The sequence below is a fragment of the Oncorhynchus mykiss genome, unplaced genomic scaffold (genome assembly GCF_057628025.1).
Source record: "Oncorhynchus mykiss isolate SJ-2025 unplaced genomic scaffold, ASM5762802v1 scaffold101, whole genome shotgun sequence".
Lineage (NCBI taxonomy): Eukaryota > Metazoa > Chordata > Actinopteri > Salmoniformes > Salmonidae > Oncorhynchus > Oncorhynchus mykiss.
Window position 1 is genome coordinate 979,193 of NW_028322100.1, and position 24,122 is coordinate 1,003,314.

Below are 24,122 nucleotides of genomic sequence, written 5' to 3' on the forward strand. Positions count from 1 at the left end.
AGTAATAACAATGAACATCTACCCTGGGGCCGGTCGGCACTCACTGGTACACTAGTTTTTATATACTTCTCAGTACTCGACTGCCCCTTTTAGAACAGATGCTTTCCAAGGAAATGTGTCTCATATACACAGGCCAGTTCTTGGGATACTGCAATATATTTCTCAGTTTATGGTCAACACCTGTAGTTCACTTGCTGTATCGCTAGAGGGCGCTAACGCAATTTTTAAAAAAACACGTCTGAGAAAAACAAGTGGTGGAGCTCAGACAAAGGCCCTGCAATGAATGGAGAAAAACAAAAAAAATGCGCCTGTGTTGCAAAGAATCCTAGTATCTAATGCTGTGTTGCTTCATGATCCTTCAGAACTATTCATGTTCCAGTTCATCTAATGATGAGCCTTTCCTACTCTGGCTACTTTTACACAATACACAGGCAGATAAATGTGGATCATTTGTCCCAATTAGATATAAGATCTAAAGAAGAAAGATCTGATCTAACTGATCAAAAGTCAAGCCCAATCAGTGGGGGGGGGGACAGAATTTTGTTGCCTGTGTAAAATGCAGCCACTGTGTGCAACCTACATATGGGGTTCTTGATTCAATGAGGTAAAAGTGGAGTTTCATTCAGTGATAGGTCTCATAAGACAATCTGAAAGGTTTGGTCAAAGCAACAATGAGTTTTGTAAACAAAAAATATTTTATTGTCCGAGGTTCATAAAATGGAAAGTATCAAGACAGTACAGATATTTGAATATCAAATAAAATGATGCACAGATGAGTATGCAGGAGGACAATCCAGTCGAAACCGGAAATAAAGAATCAAGTAAACTGACCTGTGGTTCACAGAATGGACGCTACAGACGGAGAAGCCAGTACTGCTAAGTAATGTTGGTCTCTAACCAAACATGTCAATCTGGTCCCCTCACCATAGTGTACAATGAAATGCCATGAAGAAAAAAATTATATTACCACAGTTTCTAAATGGCTACATACAAACATTACCACACAGCTAGCTGCCATTGTCTGGTTTCAATAGAAACAGGTAAACATTTTTAATAATAAATGGAAAACCAAACCACCCAGCTTGTATAAAAATAGATATTAGTGGTTTGCAAAAGTGCCAGAAACTTCATTTTTCAGTGTTCGGGTTAACACCATTCTCTTAAGCACACTAAACTACTCACGTACCATTTACTGTGTGGCTCCCTGCTCCATTCTCTTAAGCACAATAGTTGTTCTTATTAACTTTCCACGTACCAGTTACGGTGGCTCCCCTACACAGGAACGCCAATCGGCAAATAATGAACATAGCAAAGTAATCGGCGATTCATCTTAACAGTTAAGAAAATGTCCTAGAAAATCATACATTTGACTAGAATCCCAAACGTTGATCACTAGGGCTCTGATGAGCGTTGTAGGTAGGACACTTGGTACAACGAGGTTTATTAGAAAAATATCTAAAGAAAGTCTCTTTGGTTTCTCTCAGCATTCTTCAATGAGCAACTCTTCAGAGCTGTACAGTTTCTTCTTGATCACTCTGAAGCCCGTGCTCAGTCTAATTGCCTGTCTCTTTACGGGACTGGATGGAGACTTTGTGGAGAAAAGCCCTTGGATTTTGGGCCACAGTCCTCCAGAATCGAGCCTCAGCACCAGTGTGAGCTGGAAGGTTGGGACGAGATATGGGTCCACGGCGATCTGTTCCATACTCTGACACACCTCCCCCTGTTCCACACAGAGGTCTATGAGAGCCCCCCTCAGGCCACAGGGCTCGCTGGCCGCCAGGTGAAGGAGCTCTTGGCCTATGTGTTCTAGAAGCTTCTCAGGGATGAGTAGTTTCGAACATCTAAGGGCACCGTCTTTGGCTTCCCTTAAGCTACTGGCAATTAGGTGCACAAGTTCTTTCAGAAGGGTCTCCTCCATTGAGAGGAGATCATCGTATAGCACGTTGCTGAAGTCATCAGATGAGGAGATAGAGGGAAAGTCAAACCCTGAAAAGGCAGAGGGCAGTTTTAGTCATACAGAACATCAGATTGACAACAAAAAAATAGATCTAACTAGCAATAATAACCTGGTCTCAGATCTGTTTGTTTCTGTATTAATAGCCAACTCCTATCCTCAATAAGACAGCACAAACAGGTCCGGGGACCAGGCTAGGTCGAGTTATTAAAATATTTACCGGAGTCTGAGAGATCAGTCCTGCTGCCATTGTCTGAGTCGGAGTCTAAACTGTGACGGCTGCTCTGGCCGTCTCCACTGAAGTCCGTTAACTTCTGCACCAGTTTCCCCCATGAAGACCTTTTGGCAGTGGCGTCCATTGGAGAAGGAGATGAGCTGAAGATATCTAAATCATGGACCATCATGGTTGTAGGAAGTGCATGCATCATTTCCAACTGGTCAAGTGTTCAACTTCTTGTAACTTTCCAAGTCTCAGGGATCATAGATCAGGTTCTGTGGAGAGAAATAAGGGCAAAAGATGAGACCACTGAATTTGAAATGAAGAGTAGCTCGCTAGGTACAGTAACGTTGACTAGCTAGAATTTACACATCAGACAATCTAACAATACAGCTAGTTATCTATTGTAATAAACGTTTACCGAGTGGAGGAAATGCAGTTGACTAAGCTAGCTAACGTTAGTCCTTTCATTCCCTTGTTCAAAGTTGACGGTCGAGACAATAGGTTGAAACAATAGCCAGTGACAGTAATGATACTTACAAAGATATGTTGCTAACGTGGAAATGTTCTTTCTGTTGCTAATCCAGTTTATTTATTTTTGTTGCTGCGATTGAGGACAAAGGCTTCCCAGTCAAGCCGACTATACATGTAACTCTCCCGTCGCACAGCTGCTCAGCTCTGCAGATATTCTGCAACGACGAAGCTGTTTAAATATGCAGACGGGAGAACAGCACGCCCAGTTCTCACTTTTCAGCCAATCAGAGGCAGGACAGCACGCCCAGCTCTCACTCTTCAGCCAATCAGAAGCAGGGGCACGTCATCGGTGTTCTATCTTGCCTGGTAACATGCGGTTAATCACAGAGGGGGCAGAAGGAAGGACACAGACATGGTGAAGGGGGGGTGGGACCCTCAAAATGTATTTTCTGATCGGGAAAAACACCAGCTACAGTCTTTGTTGCACGTAGTACTAGCCCGGACATAGCCAGGACATCTTAAAACTCCGTGCACTTGTTCATTTCCAAAAGAATAGGTCGCAATACATTGACTAAGCAGAAAGTGTAACATTACGTCATGGGTTTGGAACCATGTATCTGATTTAAACTGAGCGTATTACATTGTACCAGCTGAGTAGGCATAGTCCACTGCTTACTACACTACACATAGTTCTAGATACAACATGCATTTTACCTGATACCCTAAAAATAACTTACAACAGCAGGGTCATCAATTTGGTGGTGCGTAGTTATGATTTTACTTGCAAGAATAACTGTCGAAAATGTTTTGTCATCATTTGGTGGTGCATAGCTATGATTTTACTTGCGAGAATAACTGTCGAAAATGTTGTTTTGTCATCCCATGTACCCCCCACCCCCACCCCCAGCCCCCCAAACCACAGGCAATAGGCATAGAAACTGTCCACTGCAGGTAAACAAGAGAACCGCAGACAATGGACACACTTCTGGTTATAATACAGCTCGACTTTATACGTTTTCATGTTGCCTTTTACATTATGTCAATTCATCAGTTGGTTACAGTAACAGCTCTTTGTGTTATTCAGTCCAGGTATGTTACTATGTTATGCTCAGCTGCTGTTGTAGTACATACTGTATATTGTAACTTTGCATCTTCCACTCCCCACAGGATAGAATATTCTCTGTTACCATTTGTACAGCAAGGCAGAGAGCATTTACAGGTATACTGATCCTTTATCAACAAACGACATTATATTAGTCTCAGACGTATTGCTGAACTGTCTGTAATACCTTATCTGTTGATCATGTTGCTGATGTCACTATAAAAAGGATAACATGGTGACTATTGAGTGTGAGGAACTGTTTTCAGGAAGTGGGTTGGAACATTATCTTCATGTCGTGAACATCATGTTCTTAATGCAGATAAACAAATTAGTTGGTTTTGTGTTTGGAGGATGCAGGGACATGTTTTGCATTGTTCTGTGTTTTTTTTATTAATTGTCACAGACACCGGATTAGGTGCAGTGAAATGTGTTGTTTTACAGGGTCAGTCATAGTAGTATGATAGGTGTTGTTTTACAGGGTCAGTCATTGTTTTACAGGGTCAGTCATAGTAGTATGATAGGTGTTGTTTTACAGGGTCAGTCATAGTAGTATGATAGGTGTTGTTTTACAGGGTCAGTCATAGTAGTATGATAGGTGTTGTTCTACAGGGTCAGTCATAGTAGTATGATAGGTGTTGTTTTACAGGGTCAGTCATAGTAGTATGATAGGTGTTGTTTTACAGGGTCAGTCATTGTAGTATGATAGGTGTTGTTTTACAGGGTCAGTCATAGTAGTATGATAGGTGTTGTTTTACAGGGTCAGTCATAGTAGTATGATAGGTGTTGTTTTACAGGGTCAGTCATAGTAGTATGATAGGTGTTGTTTTACAGGGTCAGTCATAGTAGTATGATAGGTGCAGTGTAATGTGTTGTTTTACAGGGTCAGTCATAGTAGTATGATAGGTGTTGTTTTACAGGGTCAGTCATAGTAGTATGATAGGTGTTGTTTTACAGGGTCAGTCATAGTAGTATGATAGGTGTTGTTTTACAGGGTCAGCCATAGTAGTATGATAGGTGTTGTTTTACAGGGTCAGCCATAGTAGTATGATAGGTGTTGTTTTACAGGGTCAGTCATAGTAGTATGATAGGTGTTGTTTTGCAGGGTCAGTCATAGTAGTATGATAGGTGTTGTTTTACAGGGTCAGTCATAGTAGTATGATAGGTGCAGTGTGTTGTTTTACAGGGTCAGTCATAGTAGTATGATAGGTGCAGTGTAATGTGTTGTTTTACAGGGTCAGTCATAGTAGTATGATAGGTGTTGTTTTACAGGGTCAGCCATAGTAGTACAGCACCCCTGATGCAAATTAGGGTTAAGTGCCTTGCTCAAGATTTTGCACCTTGTCTGCTCGGGTATTTGAACCAGCAACCTCTCGGTTACTGGACTAACGCTCTAACCGCTAGGCTACATGCCATGTTGCATAGTATTATTACACCGTTATTATGTCAGGGAAGTCATGCTGAGACTAGGGCCTCTTTTTCAGATGAGCCCTGCATAAATACAGCAAACATACACTGCTCAAAAAAATAAAGGGAACACTAAAATAACACATCCTAGATCTGAATGAATGAAATATTCTTATTAAATACTTTTTTATTTACATAGTTGAATGTGCTGACAACAAAATCACACAACAATTATCAATGGAAATCAAATTTATCAACCCATGGAGGTCTGGATTTGGAGTCACACTCAAAATGAAAGTGGAAAACCACACTACAGGCTGATCAAACTTTGATGTAATGTCCTTAAAACAAGTCAAAATGAGGCTCAGTAGTGTGTGTGGCGCCTGGGCATGCTCCTGATGAGGTGGTGGATGGTCTCCTGAGGGATCCCCTCCCAGACCTGGACTAAAGCATCCGCCAACTCCTGGACAGTCTGTGGTGCAACGTGGCGTTGGTGGATAGAGCGAGACATGATGTCCCAGATCTGCTCAATTGGATTCAGGTCTGGGGAATGGGCGGGCCAGTCCATAGCATCAATGCCTTCCTCTTGCAGGAACTGCTGACACACTCCAGCCACATAAGGTCTAGCATTGTCTTGCATTAGGAGGAACCCAGGGCCAACCGCACCAGCATATGGTCTCACAAGGGGTCTGAGGATCCCATCTCGGTACCTAATGGCAGTCAGGCTACCTCTGGCGAACACATGGAGGGCTGTGCGGCCCCCCCAAAGAAATGCCACCCCACACCATGACTGACCCACAGCCAAACCGGTCATGCTGGATGATGTTGCAGGCAGCAGAACGTTCTCCACGGCGTCTCCTGACTGTCACATCTGTCACATGTGCTCAGTGTGAACCTGCTTTCATCTGTGAAGAGCACAGGGCGCCAGTGGCAAATTTGCCAATCTTGGTGTTCTCTGGCAAATGCCAAACGTCCTGCACGGTGTTGGGCTGTAAGCACAACCCCCACCTGTGGACGTCAGGCCCTCATACCACCCTCATGGAGTCTGTTTCTGACTGTTTGAGCAGACACATGCACATTTGTGGCCTGCTGGAGATCATTTTGCAGGGCTCTGGCAGTGCTCCTCCTGCTCCTCCTTGCACAAAGGCGGAGGTAACGGTCCTGCTGCTGGGTTGTTGCCCTCCTACGGCCTCCTCCAAGTGTCCTGATGTACTGGCCTATCTCCTGGTAGCGCCTCCATGCTCTGGACACTACGCTGACAGACACAGCAAACCTTCTTGCCATAGCTCGCATTGACGTGCCATCCTGGATGAGCTGCACTACCTGAGCCACTTGTGTGGGTTGTAGACTCCGTCTCATGCTACCGCTAGAGTGAAAGCACCGCCAGCATTCAAAAGTGACCAAAACATCAGCCAGGAAGCATAGGAACTGAGAAGTGGTCTGTGGTCACCACCTGCAGAACCACTCCTTTATTGGGGGTGTCTTGCTAATTGCCTATAATTTCCACCTGTTGTCTATTCCATTTGCACAACAGCATGTGAAATTTATTGTCAATCAGTGTTGCTTCCTAAGTGGACAGTTTGATTTCACAGAAGTGTGATTGACTTGGAGTTACATTGTGTTGTTTAAGTGTTCCCTTTATTTTTTTGAGCAGTGTATATACACACACACAACATACAATATACAAAATATATTGAGAAAAATGTATCACATTTATCAACATAGAGGAGAACTGACCAAGGGGGACCAGAACATCTCATTTCAGAGAGCTCTGATCATGACTCTGAACTGACCAATGGGGCACCAGAACTACTCATTTCAGAGAGCTCTGAGTTGTTCCACATAAAGGGCACAGAAAAAAAACAAAAGCATCTTTCCCCAACTCTGTGGAGACCGAAGGGGCCTCCAGTGTTATCCAAGCCTGTAACCGGGTTTGGTCATTTGTAAGTCTAAGTGTAATTAATGACGACAGATACATGAGGTTTCTGCACGAGTGCTTTGTAAATTCACACAAGATAATGCTACTCTCTCCTTACCTACAAAGAAGCCCTACCCACTTTTTTTTTAAACAAAGCACAACGTTGAGTTCTAGAACCATCCTCAGTAATAAACCTAATGGCACAACGTTGAGTTCTAGAACCATCCCCAGTAATAAACCTAATGGCACAACGTTGAGTTCTAGAACCATCCTCAGTAATAAACCTAATGGCACAACGTTGAGTTCTAGAACCATCCCCAGTAATAAACCTAATGGCACAACGTTGAGTTCTAGAACCATAACCATTAATAAACCTAAGGGCCCAATGGAAAACAGCATCTACTGGTTTAAGTATAGTTGCTGCTGCAGGCATTTAGAGAATATCCCCAGAATCTTAAAACAGACATAAGTGGCCTGGACAATATCCTTCCTGATATCAAAAGTCAGACATGCGTTGTTTTGCTTTGTTTCTGTAAAAGAAACCAACCTTGAACTTTCATCTTCTTCACCACCTTAGTGACATGTTTTTTTTTAAATTCCATTTTGTCATCAAGCCAGATACCAAGATATTTGTAGGAAGGAACTCGCTCAATTTGTGCAGCATTCAAACTAGTCATTACAAATTCATTTAAATCTGGATTATAGGACCTAGAACAAAAGCATGCGTTTGGTTTTGTTTGTAATTACCACCAACTGTAGATCCAACAGTGACCTCTGCAGTGCTAGCAAATCAGATTTTAAACGTGAAAAGACTTGGCCAACTGATGCAGTTGTAACGAACTTCTTCGTCTGATGAGGAGTAGGAAGGATCGGACCAAAATGCAGCGTTGTAAGTGTCCATGATTATTTATTACATCAGAACACGAAAAAATACAAAATAACAACTTGAAGGAACGAAATGAAAATCTAAACAGTTCTGTATGGTGAAAACAACTACCCACAAATCATAGTGGGGAAAACAGGCAACCTAAGTATGGTTCTCAATCAGAGACAACGATAGACAGCTGCCTCTGATTGGGAACCTTACCAGGCCAAACACATAGAAAAGCAAACCTAGAAAAACAACATAGAATGCCCACCCCAACTCACGCCCTGCCCAACCTAAAATAGAGACATCAAAAGGAACTAAGGTCAGGACGTGACAGCAGTAATGGAATACAACACTATCGTCTGCACACAAAATGAATATTACAATTGTTTACATTGTAATTAGCATTACTAATGTTTTTTTTATTTCTATATAGATTGTAAACGTTAGCAGGCCGAGGTATGTAACTCAAGGATCTCGGATTTGACCTCATCTACCTTGATGGCCTGAGTTCTGTCATTGAGATAATTACGAAATCATCAGCAAGCATCAGTACCCAAGCCTATCAGGACAGCTTATTCAACAGAATGACATGGTCTATATTACCCTATCAGGACAGAATAACATGGTCTATATTACCCTATCAGGACAGAATAACATGGTCTATATTACCCTATCAGGACAGAATAACATGGTCTATATTACCCTATCAGGACAGCTTATTCAACAGAATAACATGGTCTATATTACCCTATCAGGACAGAATAACATGGTCTATATTACCCTATCAGGACAGAATAACATGGTCTATATTACCCTATCAGGACAGAATAACATGGTCTATATTACCCTATCAGGACAGAATAACATGGTCTATATTACCCTATCAGGACAGAATAACATGGTCTATATTACCCTATCAGGACAGAATAACATGGTCTATATTACCCTATCAGGACAGCTTATTCAACAGAATAACATGGTCTATATTACCCTATCAGGGCAGAATAACATGGTCTATATTACCCTATCAGGACAGAATAACATGGCCTATATTACCCTATCAGGACATAATAACATGGTCTATATTACCCTATCAGGACATAATAACATGGTCTATATTACCCTATCAGGACAGAATAACATGGTCTATATTACCCTATCAGGACAGAATAACATGGTCTATATTACCCTATCAGGACAGAATAACATGGTCTATATTACCCTATCAGGACAGAATAACATGGTCTATATTACCCTATCAGGACAGCTTATTCAACAGAATAACATGGTCTATATTACCCTATCAGGACAGAATAACATGGTCTATATTACCCTATCAGGACAGAATAACATGGTCTATATTACCCTATCAGGACAGAATAACATGGTCTATATTACCCTATCAGGACAGCTTATTCAACAGAATAACATGGTCTACAGTATAAAAAGCTTTTGACAAGTCCACAGACATGGCAGTACTATCATCTTTCTATCATCTAAGACAACTGCAACCAGCATGGTAGCCATAGTGGTGCTATCTAAACCCCAGTATGCCTTAGTCATATGTTTAAAGTACTTCTGACACCCTCTACATGTACACTAAACATGCTACTTGAAAAATAAAATATGAGTAATCATAAAATATCGGACTCACAAAAAGACCTACTGATTAGGAACTAACTTAAGTTGTGTTGCGTCGGCTCAGTAAAGTCACTTTTTACTGTCCCAAAATTGGCAGAATAACGTGATCGGCTGGTAAACTAGTGTGTTCTGTATCAGGCCTTGCTGCTAGTAGGAGAACACATTCTCAACCAGGCTTTTGTGGTCTGCCAGAGGAAGAAAATAACAGTTTTTGGATGGCAGCCAGGTATCACATATGCAGTGAAACAACACATGACGAGAGATGGACGGACTGTACTAGTCAAGGAGATTGAACTGCTAGACAAGGCACAAGGCACACAATGTGAACTGCAGCAAGACAAACAATGTGCTGTCATAAAATGACTTAAGGCTACCTTCAACAACCTCTGTCTCTATCTGATCAAGGAAAATAGATAGGTTACCGAAATCAGTAGAGGCAAGTTGATTGTTTGAAATAACTTTTATTATGTGTACTTTGTAAAAATACAAATCTACCAACGGACACAACAAGAGACACAAAGGGTAGAGAAACAGGAGCCTGGTTAAAAACAAGTTTTAACACAGCAAGAGACAAAGTGTAGAGAAACAGGAGCCTGGTTAAAAACAAGTTTTAACAGGACTAACTTTAGGACCCAGAAGTGTTCCTCTCGGTTAGTCACACCCTTTTATTGAAAAAAAAAAAAGTTTGTAAACTAGTACAGTACATTCTGTACAGTCAACCAACCACTGAGCTTCCCCACTGCTCATTCAACTGAAAAACATTCATTCACTGGTGTGATCACCAAGTACAGCACATTTCCTGACTTCTGATTCAATAAGACCCACCAAACACCAGGGTGAAAGAGACTGGATCTCTGCCAGGGCCACGCTCAGTAGACAAACACTGTGGAGGAACACCGCAGATAGAAATGCCATAAAAATAGAGCTGACATTTTAAAATGCTCTATTCTACTGGACATTACAGACAACATATAAGTTCCACAATACAGTTCTATCCCAATATCCTGTAACATTGCACCCTGCTGATCAGACTCCTGGTAAACAACAGTCTGTACCTGGACTGTACTGATCAGACTCCTGGTAAACAACAGTCTGTCCCTGGACTGTACTGATCAGACTCCTGGTAAACAGTCTGTCCTTGGTAGTGTAGACAGAACAACTACAGCCCTGGTAGTGTAGACAGAACACCTACAGCCCTGGTAGTGTAGACAGAACACCTACAGCTTGGTAGTGTAGACAGAACACCTACAGCCCTGGTAGTGTAGACAGAACACCTACAGTCCTGGTAGTGTAGACAGAACACCTACAGCCCTGGTAGTGTAGACAGAACACCTACAGCCCTGGTAGTGTAGACAACACCTACAGCCCTGGTAGTGTAGACAGAACACCTACAGCCCTGGTAGTGTAGACAGAACACCTACAGCCTGGTAGTGTAGACAGAACACCTACAGCCCTGGTAGTGTAGACAACACCTACAGCCCTGGTAGTGTAGACAGAACACCTACAGTCCTGGTAGTGTAGACAGAACACCTACAGCCCTGGTAGTGTAGACAGAACACCTACAGCCTGGTAGTGTAGACAGAACACCTACAGCCCTGGTAGTGTAGACAGAACACCTACAGCCTGGTAGTGTAGACAACACCTACAGCCCTGGTAGTGTAGACAGAACACCTACATCCCTGGTAGTGTAGACAGAACACCTACAGCCCTGGTAGTGTAAACAACACCTACAGCCCTGGTAGTGTAGACAGAACACCTACAGCCTGGTAGTGTAGACAGAACACCTACAGCCCTGGTAGTGTTAGCAGAACACCTACAGCCCTGGTAGTGTAGACAGAACACCTACAGCCCTGATAGTGTAGACAGAACACCTACAGCCCTGGTAGTGTAGACAGAACACATACAGCCCTGGTAGTGTAGACAGAACACCTATAGCCCTGGTAGTGTAGACAGAACACCTACAGCCCTGGTAGTGTAGACAGAACACCTACAGCCCTGGTAGTGTAGACAGAACATGATAGTGTAGACAGAACACCTACAGCCCTGGTAGTATAGACAGAACACCTACAGCCCTGGTAGTGTAGACAGAACACCTACAGCCCTGGTAGTGTAGACAGAACACCTACAGCCCTGGTAGTGTAGACAGAACACCTACAGCCCTGGTAGTGTAGACAGAACACCTACAGCCCTGGTAGTATAGACAGAACACCTACAGCCCTGGTAGTGTAGACAGAACACCTACAGCCCTGGTAGTGTAGACAGAACACCTACAGCCCTGGTAGTGTAGACAGAACACCTACAGCCCTGGTAGTGTAGACAGAACACCTACAGCCCTGGTAGTGTAGACAGAACACCTACAGCCCTGGTAGTGTAGACAGAATGGTGGTTATTTATTAACAAAACCTACTTCTCTCCCCCCTTGTCCTTTAATGACTGACTGCCTGATGTTATTGTGTGTGTGTGTGTGTGTGTATCTGCATATTGAGAGCAGCTCGGAGGGCATCGACACATGGACGTACTAGCACCGTCATCCAGAACATCAGCCTGTTCAGTCCCCTCCCTTCAGAATGCGTGGGGAATAACAGGCCTGGCTGTTGCTGCAGATGTTATTGTGTTGCCCTACATTCTCCTTGACCTTGGTATTTACAGTAATACAATTAGCCTGGTTCTAATTGTTTTCAACTGTGTGATAACAAATAATCCATTGTAATAATGTTATAAAACAGTAAATAACTTGAATACAATTGATTCTGTATATTTTTATTTCAATATTTAATAAATGATAATCCAAGTACTTCATGTTTTCATTTTAATACATAGGAAGAGGATTCCTTATTCCTTAATATAATTTAGTTTATTTAAAAAAAAACACCAGTAAAACACAAATTCATCAATTTCCCCACTATAACATGATTAATTACTCAATTCATAATTCATTGCAGTGATAAAGTTTTTTTTTTTTAGGTCACAACAATAGCTCTCTCGTATCAGGGTGTTCCTTCCTCCAGTTAGTGACCACAGCTAAACATGGGCCAATAACAGGCAGGAACATCCTTCCCTGTGGGAATGACACAACAAATGACAATAAAGCAAATGTGTTGGAAATAAAGTAGTGTTCTGTGGTCAACGTGTTCCTCCAGTGGTGACCAGCTAGCGGGCTACTGAGCAGGTCTTTATTTGGACCTCTAAGACGGAGTAAATCCCAAAAGCTGTTCGATTGGTTTGTAACGCCACTCATCTGCTTCCAGCTCTTCAACCAAACTGGCCAGTTTCTCCATTCTAGATACCTGTTGATCTAAAAAAAAAACAGATCAGTGAAATATCCTGTTAGATCAAAGCATTGCAGTTGTTTGTATCCCTTACCAGAGTTATTTTTCCCTAAACAACAAATACGTCCTAAATAGCACCCAATTCCCTATATAGTGGGCTACTTTTGACCAGGCCCATAGGGCTCCGGTTGAAAGTAGTCCACTATATATAGGGAATAGGGTGCCATTTGAGATGCATTCTTAGGCATTAATTTTTAAAAAAGACAACTGCAATAAAATAACTGAATGAAGAGACTGATGGACTTACCGTGCTTCACTTGTTTCAGTGTTGACGCCACCTGGTAGCTGAACACAGACTCACACAGAAATCTGTCTGAGCCGTCTGAAGACACAAGAGTTCATGTTCACTATCACATCAACTACTGTTACGCTTTCCTCAACTAGCACGTTACAAAATACCGTAGTGGTAGACAAGTTAGTTTAGCCCTGAGATAGTTTAAACAACAAGAATGGAAACGTGCCTTCTGGATCACAACCCAAACCAGCACACGCATGCACGCGCACGCACACACTCACACTAAACTATTAGGCTATAGATCTATTATATAACATAACGTATTATAGTATATGGTTTTGTGGTACAAACTATTTAATACCCAATCCTCCGGGCGAGCACAATCCTCAGTAATTACTGAGTAAGTAAGTAGAGGAGTTGGCTAAAACATGATATAACTCCTCACATTATGCCAACATGTGCCACCGTTCAGTTTGCTGGAGAATAAAAAGACTAGCCAAAATAATCAACTAGCACACAATGTGTCACAAATGGCACTCTGTTCCCTAGACAGTGCACTACTGTTGACTATGGCCCTAGAGAGTGCACTACTGTTGACCATGGCACTAGACAGTGCACTACTGTTGACCAAGGCCCTAGATAGTGCACTACTGTTGACCATGGCCATAGACATGTTGACCATGGCCCTAGACAGTGCACTACTGTTGACCATGGCCCTAGACAGTGCACTACTGTTGACCATGGCCCTAGACAGTGCACTACTGTTGACAATGGCCCTAGACAGTGGACTACTGTTGACCATGGCCCTAGACAGTGCACTACTGTTGACCATGGCCCTAGACAGTGCACTACTGTTGACCATGGCCCTAGACATGTTGACCATGGCCCTAGACAGTGGACTACTGTTGACCATGGCCCTAGACAGTGGACTACTGTTGACCATGGCCTTAGACAGTGCACTACTGCTGACCATGGGCCTAGACAGTGCACTACTGCTGACCATGGGCCTAGACAGTGGACTACTGTTGACCATGGCCCTAGACAGTGCACTACTGTTGACCATGGCCCTAGACAGTGCACTACTGTTGACCATGGCCCTAGACAGTGCACTACTGTTGACCATGGGCCTAGACAGTGCACTACTGTTGACCATGGGCCTAGACATGTTGATCATGGCCCTAGACAGTGCACTACTGTTGACCATGGCCCTAGACAATGGACTACTGTTGATCATGGCCCTAGACAGTGCACTACTGTTGACCATGGCCCTAGACAGTGCACTACTGTTGACCATGGCCCTAGACAATGGACTACTGTTGACCATGGCCCTAGACAATGGACTACTGTTGACCATGGCCCTAGACAGTGCACTACTGTTGACCATGGCCCTAGACAGTGCACTACTGTTGACCATGGCCCTAGACAATGGACTACTGTTGACCATGGCCCTAGACAGTGCACTACTGTTGACCATGGCCCTAGACAGTGCACTACTGTTGACCATGGCCCTAGACAGTGCACTACTGTTGACCATGGCCCTAGACAATGGACTACTGTTGACCATGGCCCTAGACAGTGCACTACTGTTGACCATGGCCCTAGATAGTGCACTACTGTTGACCATGGCCCTAGACAGTGCACTACTGTTGACCATGGGCCTAGACAGTGCACTACTGTTGACCATGGCCCACATGATATTAGTGCACAAGGTAGGATTAGGTTATTCAACTGGCGGCCCACGGACCGAATTCGGTCCCCCCCATTTTCAATGTTGGCCAAAAGAATCAAAACATCAGCTCCAAGTGATTACATTTTTTGCGAAATCTGTTCCCAAGTATTCCTGGGCAGAATAGAGAGACACATCTGATCATATACAGTATGCAAGTAAGCTAGGTTTGATATAATATTTGACTAAAACAATCTGTTTGGCCTTCTTGCGATTTCTGATTATGTCCAGGCCCCCGACCATCCACTCAAGTAAAAACAAAAATCATCCAGCGGCTGAATCTAGTTGATGATCCCTGGTATAGGGAATAGGGTACCATTTATTAATAATTTTGTAATATATTTTTTTATTTTATTTAACTAGGCAAGTCAGTTAAGAAAAAAAATCTTATTTACAAGGACGACCTACCCCGGCCAAACCCTCCCCTAACCCGGATGACGCTGGGCCAATTGTGCGCCGCCCTATGGCACAGGCCCCAAAAACAAAGCGGAAAAGAACACCAACCCTGGCCACCAGCTTCACTGCTGTCCCACTTAACAGTGAGCCCATTAGTCCTCTGAACACCCAGTGCTTTCCAGCACAATGATCCAAACTAAGACATTCATCACAACACAATGTTTGATTTGGGGTCTATGAGGTAACAAAGGATGGGGTTACCCTATCCTAATATAGTGTACAACTTTGGCACATAAGGCTCTGGTCAAAATGAGTGCACAACGTAGGTAATAGGGTGTAATTTGGGATGCACAAAGCAGGGGCAAGGAGCCAGATGGCCCGTTGGGTTCAAACAAACAGATCCTCTTGTGTGATGTGACAAAACTGGTGGTGGGTGTTGTGGGCTGACTCATTGGCAGAGCACTGACTGCTTGCTGGTGCCCATGTACGTCCTCTGTTGGATGAAGATCCAACTATGATTCAAAAGGATCATGGGTCACCAACTCCAGATCAAAGGATCACTAACTACACTTGACTTGAAGCCAGATTGATTTGGGTGTGAGGGAAGTGGGGCACACTGGCGATGCGCGTTGTGGGGTGACGTTGAGGCAGAGCATTGACTGTCGCTGGTAGCAGTGCACGTCCTCCTGGAGGAAGAGCCAACTACGACGCATGGTAGCTAGGTCATTAAGGCAACAGTGAAAAGTTCCAGGGACACATTGTTTATCTTGTGGGTAAAATCCAGACAAGCTACACTTGACTTGAAGCCAGATAGAATAGTTGTAAGAGAAGTGTGGCTAGGCATATGTACAGAAGGGGCTTGTATTCAGAACCACACACACATGTACAGTAGCTAACCACACACACACACACACACACACACACACACACACACACACACACACACAAACATTAATCGATCTGAAACACACAACATCACTGTATATGGGATATGAGCACGATTAATATTGCAATCAGAGCCAATAACAATGTTCAGAATGTTGCAGGTAGAATGTACAGAACAGACAAGGTTTTCTAGAACTCCAAAAGAATCCTCATCACTGGTCTTATCTCTTGCAACGTTCTGACCCTATATTCCAAAGCCACTGGTGATTGGCCTGTGTCAAAGAAAGCCTACCTTCCATCATCTCCCCGGCTCCTTTGGGATAAGTGTAGAGGACCTTACGCGGGGGGATGAGCTCTGACGCGCTGAATCCTGAGCCAGTCACGGAGCTCCCACTAACCCCTCCGGCAGAGGAGGATGAGGAGGAGGCTGCCATTCCAACTGAGGAAGAGGAACAACAACGGCAAAATCATGATCACCAAGTTCAGAGTCGTGTATTGCGGATAAATACAGTCCCAAATGACCAGCAATATTTATTCAAAGTAAATTTAGCTAACGTTAGCTGAGCAGCATTAGCACAGATAGAACACGTTATACAAATCTTTGTCATATTACATTAGCATGACTAGCTAGCTAACGTTGGCTAACAACACAAGGCTAACAACATTATGAATAATAAACTAACAAACATAGCATGAAACATGAAACACAGCGCATTTACTACTGAAGCAAACTTTCCGCAAAATAAATCAGACATAAGATTATTATTGAAGTGATGAACCTACCACTGGTGATGGAGAAAGCGGCAGGCTAACTTCTGCTTTTGTTTATGTTTCTGGTTAGCTACCCCAACAATAACCCCCGCTTTACGGCTTGGCCGACATATAAATCAAATGTTGATATCGGCGCATCATTAATTTGTTGCGAGCGCGGAATGTTTATCCATGCGGTTTAGAGATCAGCGACGACGTAATCAGCTGGTTACTTTACGTCAAACTGCCGTATGTCGCAAAACAGCCAAAGAGCCCACACGTAGTTGGCAGCTACTATTCACTACAGTATATCTCGTTTTATTTACTGTTCAAGATAACTGCTACAATGGAAATCTTACGTCCATCATTGATCAACATAAGTGGAAGAGTATACAGAAGAAATACGATCAAAGAAGACCAGTATGAAGAGGGTGAAGAGGACGACTCCTACATGGGACCACCAGGTAGCTAGGTCCTCAGTGCTAGCCATTATACCTCAGTGGTGCTAGCGCCCTACACCCCCAGATAACTCTAGCTAGCTAGCTAGCTAGATAAGACAGATGGCTACAATACTGTACAGTACTACCAGATTATTGACTTTATTCTACTGAGACTTAGCTAGTTATAGCTGACCAATTGACCACCACATTGTGTGGTGGGATGCTTGTCTCCTCTAAATGTAGCTGTCTCCTCTCCCTTTTGTACCTGCTGCACCTATTATGGAACACCAAAATGTTCTTGCCAATCTCACAAATGCACTTTGTTGTTTTGATTAGCAAGTGAACAGTTTGACGAAGAAGAAGAAGAGTTCTGTGACAGCCACTCCATAGAACAGACGGACAAAGGTTTCAGCTGTGCCATTGATGTCCCAAGTGTTCTTTACAAGTGAGTTACAAACACCATGTAGGCTATGCGCCCTAAATGGTACCCTATCCCCTATATAGTGCATTACTTTTGACCAGAGCCCTAAGGGAATAGGGTGCCATTTGGGATGCACGTCATGAGTCGATGACTGCACATGAGGTTGTTCGTCCATTTTAGAATCCGGGACTAGATGACCCACACTCTCGTCTCTAACGCGTGAGCTCAACATTTCCGAACCGTCCCATTACAGATGAAAATGTTGAATAAACCTCATTTTGATTTACATTACCCGTTGTCCACAGGGAAGCGTTTTGTAGCCGGACTTTCAGTACGCTGGTCTGTATATGGTTCTGTTGGTTTGGAGTTTCAATACTTCACGCAATTCGTATGTGACGTAAACATTTCAGCACAATATGTAAACAATGGCCAAGTGTAACCGCACCAGAGACCGAACGTTGCAGCACAATATGTAAACAATGGCCAAGTGTAACCGCACCAGAGACCGAACGTTGCAGCACAATATGTAAACAATGGCCAAGTGTAACCGCACCAGAGACCGAACGTTGCAGCACAATATGTAAACGATGGCCAAGTGTAACCGTACCAGAGACCGAACGTTGCAGCACAATATGTAAACGATGGCCAAGTGTAACCGTACCAGAGACCGAACGTTGCAGACTTTTAATTTGCAGTAAGACGCAAGCACTTCCAGCTGATTGCGAAAGGAAACGTGGTTCAGGCGACAACGTTTGGGTACGTTTGGCGACGTGCCATGCATCAGAAGATTGAAAATACATACACACTTTGCCCGTGCTCATTTCACATACACTATATCTATAACAGTATGTGGACACCCCTCCAAACTGTCTCTGGAAGCAACGTCAGCAGATATGTGGACACCCCTTCAAATTAGAGGATTAGGCTATTTCAGCCACACCCGTTGTTGACAGGTGTATAAAATCGAGCACACAGCCATGCAATCTCCACAGACAAACATTGGCAGTAGAATGGCCTTCCTGAAGAGCTCAGTGACTTTCAACGTGGCACCTTCTAACAAGTCAGTTTGTCAAATTTCTGCCCTGCTAGAGCTTGTCGACAGTAAGTGCTGTTAATGTGAAGTGGAAATGTCTAGGAGCAGCAACGGCTCAGCCGCGAAGTGGTAGGCCACACCAGCTCACAGAACGGGACCGCCTAGTGCTGAAGCACGTATCGCATAAAAATCGTCTGTCCTCGATTGCAATACTCACTACCGACTTTCAAACTGTCTCTGGAAGCAACGTCAGCACAAGAACTGTTCGGGAGCTTCATGAAATGGGTTTCCGTGGCCGAGCAGCCGCACACAAGCCTAAGATCACAATGCCAAGCTTCAGCTGGAGTGGTGTAAAGCTCACTGCCATTAGACTCTGGAGCGGTGGAAACGTGTTCTCTTGAGTGATGAATCACGCTTCACTATCTGGCAGTCTGACGGACGAATCTGGGTTTGGCGGATGCCAGAAGAACACTACCTGCCCCAATGTATAATGCCAACCAAGTTTGGTGGAGTAGGAGTGATAGTCTGGGGCTGTTTTTCATGGTTCGGGCTAAGCCCCTTAGTTCCAGGGAAGGGAAATCTTAATGCTACAGCATACAATGACATTCTAGATGATTCTGTGCTTCAACTTTGTAGCAACAGATTGGAAAAGGCCCTTTCCTGTTTCAGCATGACAATGCCCCCGTGCACAAAGTGAGGTCCATACAGAAATGTTTTATCGAGATTGGTGTGGAAGAACTTGACTGGCCTGCACTGAGCCCTGACCGCAACCCAATCAAACACCTTTAGGATGAATTGAAACACTGACTGCGAGCCAGGACTAATCACCCAACATCAGTGCCCGACCTCACTAATGCTCTTCTGGCTGAATGGAAGCAAGTCCCCGCAGCAGTGTTCCAACATCTAGTGGAAAGCCTTCCCAGAAGAGTGGAGGCGGTTATAGCAGCAATGTTCCAACATCTAGTGGATAAGCCTTCCCAGAAGAGTGGAGGCTGTTATAGCAGCAATGTTCCAACATCTAGTGGAAAGCCTTCCCAGAAGAGTGGAGGCTGTTATAGCAGCAATGTTCCAACATCTAGTGGAAAACCTTCCCAGAAGAGTGGAGGCTGTTATAGCAGCAATGTTCCAACATCTAGTGGAAAGCCTTCCCAGAAGAGTGGAGGCTGTTATAGCAGCAGTGTTCCAACATCTAGTGGAAAGCCTTCCCAGAAGAGTGGAGGCTGTTATAGCAGCAGTGTTCCAACATCTAGTGGAAAGCCTTCCCAGAAGAGTGGAGGCTGTTATAGCAGCAATGTTCCAACATCTAGTGGAAAGCCTTCCCAGAAGAGTGGAGGCGGTTATAGCAGCAACGTTCCAACATCTAGTGGAAAGCCTTCCCAGAAGAGTGGAGGTTGTTATAGCAGCAATGTTCCAACATCTAGTGGAAAGCCTTCCCAGAAGAGTGGAGGTTGTTATAGCAGCAATGTTCCAACATCTAGTGGAAAGCCTTCCCAGAAGAGTGGAGGCTGTTATAGCAGCAATGTTCCAACATCTAGTGGAAAGCCTTCCCAGAAGAGTGGAGGCTGTTATAGCAGCAATGTTCCAACATCTAGTGGAAAGCCTTCCCAGAAGAGTGGAGGCTGTTATAGCAGCAGTGTTCCAACATCTAGTGGAAAGCCTTCCCAGAAGAGTGGAGGCTGTTATAGCAGCAGTGTTCCAACATCTAGTGGAAAGCCTTCCCAGAAGAGTGGAGGCTGTTATAGCAGCAGTGTTCCAACATCTAGTGGAAAGCCTTCCCAGAAGAGTGGAGGCTGTTATAGCAGCAGTGTTCCAACATCTAGTGGAAAGCCTTCCCAGAAGAGTGGAGGCTGTTATAGCAGCAGTGTTCCAACATCTAGTGGAAAGCCTTCCCAGAAGAGTGGAGGCTGTTATAGCAGCAATGTTCCAACATCTAGTGGAAAGCCTTCCCAGAAGAGTGGAGGCTGTTATAGCAGCAGTGTTCCAAACATCTAGTGGAAAGCCTTCCCAGAAGAGTGGAGGCTGTTATAGCAGCAGTGTTCCAAACATCTAGTGGAAAGCCTTCCCAGAAGAGTGGAGGCTGTTATAGCAGGGGGGGGGGGGTCCAACTCCATATTAATGTCCATGATTTTGGAATGAGATGTTTGAACAGGTGTCCACATACTTTTGGCCATGTAGTGTAGCAGGAATACAAGCTGACAGAGTCAAACAGACCGACGCCCCATAAAGTCTGGTTAATAATCCTCTGTGTTTATCTCCACTTCCTACCGTCACATTTAAATATCATTTTATTCAACATTCTGGCTTGTAGTTAAGACTACATGAGGTAACCATGGTAACAGAGTAATATTTTAGGCAAATTAGGTGTTTGTGTGTGTGTTTCATTTGGGCTATGCGCACATCTTCAATGAAAATCAAGGATACGGTGTACTAACCAGAGAAGTGTGTTGTTGCTTTTAACAGATACATCATCGGAAGGAAAGGAGAGACACGTAGAAGACTCGAGGCAGACACAAAGACAGACATCCACATTCCAAAACAAGGAGTGGAAGGACAGATCGGTGAGTGGCGTTTTATTAGCGGAGAGACCAGTACCTCTGGTCCAGGGCTTGAGCCTTCTTTCAGCCTTCTTGAAGAAGGGTCAGGCCTCACGTAACGCCCTGGACCAGAGCTTGGAGACCAGCCCAAACCAGAGGTCTATAGTAAAGATACTGGTGCAACACTGTAGCCTCGTCCCATATTATGACTGTTTGTGCTGTCTCACCAACTCCTATGGTCAGAATCACAAGACAATTAATGTTTTTATTTTATTTAACCTTTATTTAACTAGGCAAGTGATTAACAATGACTATAGGAGTTCACTATGCAAGCACAAACAGATCTGGGACCAGTCTAGCAAAACTCTTCTTTCTCTACCTTTGGGAATTTCAGTGGTTTTCTGTCAGCAGTCAACACATATTAATGAGTTTAGTAATAAAAGTCAGCCAATAACGTGGTTCCAGCAACCACGCAAAACTCAAGACATTATCCATGAACCTCTGCTCTTCTCCTAAGGGCTAGAATCATGGGATATCAAAAATAAAAGTCTCACATTTACAGTCACACAATAACGGTCTCGCATTGTTCCAGTGATCACTGGCTCCCAGAAGGCTGCGGTGTCCTCTGCCGTGACTCGTGTCGAGCTCCTGGTGCAGAGCTTTCGCAAGAAGCAGCCGTTCACCCACTTCCTGTCGTTCGCTCTTAACCACCCTCAAGTTCAGGATGGATTCCTGAGGTTTAAAGAGGAGGTGTTGGAGCAGTGTTCTCAGGTAAGGAAGAGTGTGTGTGTGTGTGTGTGTGTGTGTGTGTGTGTGTGTGTGTCAGTGAGTGCGTTCATGGCGGATGGGAGGGATGACAATCTGTAAAATCGTGCATAATACTCTCAAACTCCAGTTTGAGACTTGACTATATTCCATTCATGTTTATATTGACTGAATAGCTATCAGAGATCTTGGGTCCCTGTTTTAGTTTCTCTGGTTGTCTGGTTCTAAGGGTTAAATTGTGCAGATCTAGGATCAGCTTCCTCTTCCTCCAATACTAATCTCAACCATTAGTGGAGGGAATGCCAAACGGACCTAAGATCGGTGTCTAAGGGCAACTTCACCCTACAGTGTTTCTCTGTGCGGTCAGTTCATCGCTGGTCTCTCTCCTCTCTTGTTAAGGACCACGGAGTAGATGGAAGCATCTTCCAGAACCCTGCTAAGCTCCATCTAACAGTCGGCACCCTGGCTCTGCTGAACGACCTGGAAGTGACCCAAGCATGTAAACAACTCCAGCACTGTCAGGACTTTATCAAGTACGTATGACTGACTGACAACTGGGTCATGTTCATTAGGAATCAAACAGATGAAAACAGACTGAAACAGGGAGGGACTATCCCTATCTAGATTGTATAAAAAATTGAGTTGGAGCCAGGAACACATGTTATGTTATGTCATGTAACACACATTATGTCATGTTATGTAACACACATTATGTCATGTTATGTCAAGTAACACATTATGTTATGTAACTCATGTTATGTCATGTTATGTCATATTATGTAACACACATGTTATGTCATGTAACACACGGTATGTCATGTAACACACGCTATGTCATGTAACACACGTTATGTCATGTAACACACGTTATGTCATGTAACACACGTTATGTCATGTAACACACACGTTATGTCATGTAACACACGTTATGTCATGTAACACATGTTATGTCATGTAACACATGTTATGTCATGTAACACACGTTATGTCATGTCAAGTAACACATTGTCTTGTTATGTTATTTCAAGTAACACGTTATGTCATGTCATGTAACACACGCTATGTCATGTAACACATTATGTCATGTAACACACGTTATTCTTGTAACACATGTTATGTCATGTAACACACATGTTATGTCATGTAACACACATTATGTCATGTCAAGTAACACATTGTCTTGTTATGTTATGTCAAGTAACACGTTATGTCATGTAACACACGTTATTCTTGTAACACATTATGTTATGTTTCAGGACCATCACAGAAGGGAAGCCTCTCCCGCTGGAAGTGACAGGGATTGAGTACATGAACGATGACCCAGCCATGGTGGATGTCCTGTATGCCAAGGTCCAAGTGAAAGATGGTTCGGACAAGTAAGAGTCTGGTTCCTGGATACTCTCATGTCTCTTTCTTTAACCACAGTTTGTACCACAGTGACTCTGGCTCCTTGAAAAGCACTATATACAGTGCCTTTGGGAAAAGTATTCAGTATTCAGACCCCTTGACACAGCCTTATTCTAAAATGGATTAAATACAACAAAAAACCTCTGCGATCTACACACAATACCCCATAATGACATCACAATACCCCATAATGACATCACAATACCCCATAATGACATCACAATACCCCATAATGACACACAATACCCCATAATGACACACAATACCCCATAATGACATCACAATACCCCATAATGACACACAATACCCCATAATGACATCACAATACCCCATAATGACATCACAATACCCCATAATGACACACAATACCCCATAATGACACACAATACCCCATAATGACACACAATACCCCATAATGACATCACAATACCCCATAATGACACACAATACCCCATAATGACATCACAATACCCCATAATGACATCACAATACCCCATAATGACATCACAATACCCCATAATGACACACAATACCCCATAATGACACACAATACCCCATAATGACATCACAATACCCCATAATGACAACACAATACCCCATAATGACATCACAATACCCCA

At 43.6% G+C, this 24,122-nt stretch overlaps 3 protein-coding genes across 6 annotated transcripts in view; 1 reads left to right on the top strand and 2 right to left on the bottom strand.

Annotated features, from left to right (window-relative positions):
* Positions 1-670: 670 nt before the first annotated feature.
* On the bottom strand, positions 671-2,864 carry LOC118966075 (DNA damage-inducible transcript 4 protein). Of its 2 annotated transcripts, none has more exons than XM_036988401.2 (3): positions 2,712-2,864; positions 2,175-2,446; positions 671-1,986 (listed from the first exon to the last, which is right to left on the bottom strand). In XM_036988401.2, the coding sequence occupies exons 2-3, from the start codon at positions 2,380-2,382 to the stop codon at positions 1,481-1,483; spliced, it is 714 nt and encodes a 237-aa protein (XP_036844296.2). In that variant the 5' UTR covers positions 2,383-2,446; positions 2,712-2,864; the 3' UTR covers positions 671-1,480. The 2 variants fall into 2 exon arrangements, with proteins under 2 accessions (XP_036844296.2, XP_036844302.2); XM_036988407.2 differs by having other exon boundaries at positions 2,593-2,855.
* A 9,463-nt stretch (positions 2,865-12,327) lies between these two features.
* Positions 12,328-17,013, bottom strand: anapc16 (anaphase promoting complex subunit 16). Its single transcript, NM_001160610.1, is given in 4 exon segments — positions 12,328-12,876; positions 13,158-13,232; positions 16,445-16,591; positions 16,936-17,013. Coding segments are annotated over 3 exon segments (327 nt in total). The 5' UTR covers positions 16,587-16,591; positions 16,936-17,013; the 3' UTR covers positions 12,328-12,766.
* A 121-nt stretch (positions 17,014-17,134) lies between these two features.
* Positions 17,135-24,122, top strand: part of LOC110489354 (activating signal cointegrator 1 complex subunit 1) — a 32,196-nt gene continuing 25,208 nt past the window's right edge. For all 3 annotated transcript variants that reach the window (XM_090228771.1, XM_090228772.1, XM_090228773.1), the window contains exons 1-6: positions 17,135-17,366; positions 17,679-17,787; positions 21,257-21,354; positions 21,923-22,101; positions 22,495-22,628; positions 23,352-23,471. In XM_090228771.1, the coding sequence (XP_090084897.1) occupies positions 17,249-17,366; positions 17,679-17,787; positions 21,257-21,354; positions 21,923-22,101; positions 22,495-22,628; positions 23,352-23,471 (758 nt within the window). In that variant the 5' untranslated portion in view covers positions 17,135-17,248. The remainder of the gene's footprint in view (positions 17,367-17,678; positions 17,788-21,256; positions 21,355-21,922; positions 22,102-22,494; positions 22,629-23,351; positions 23,472-24,122) is intronic.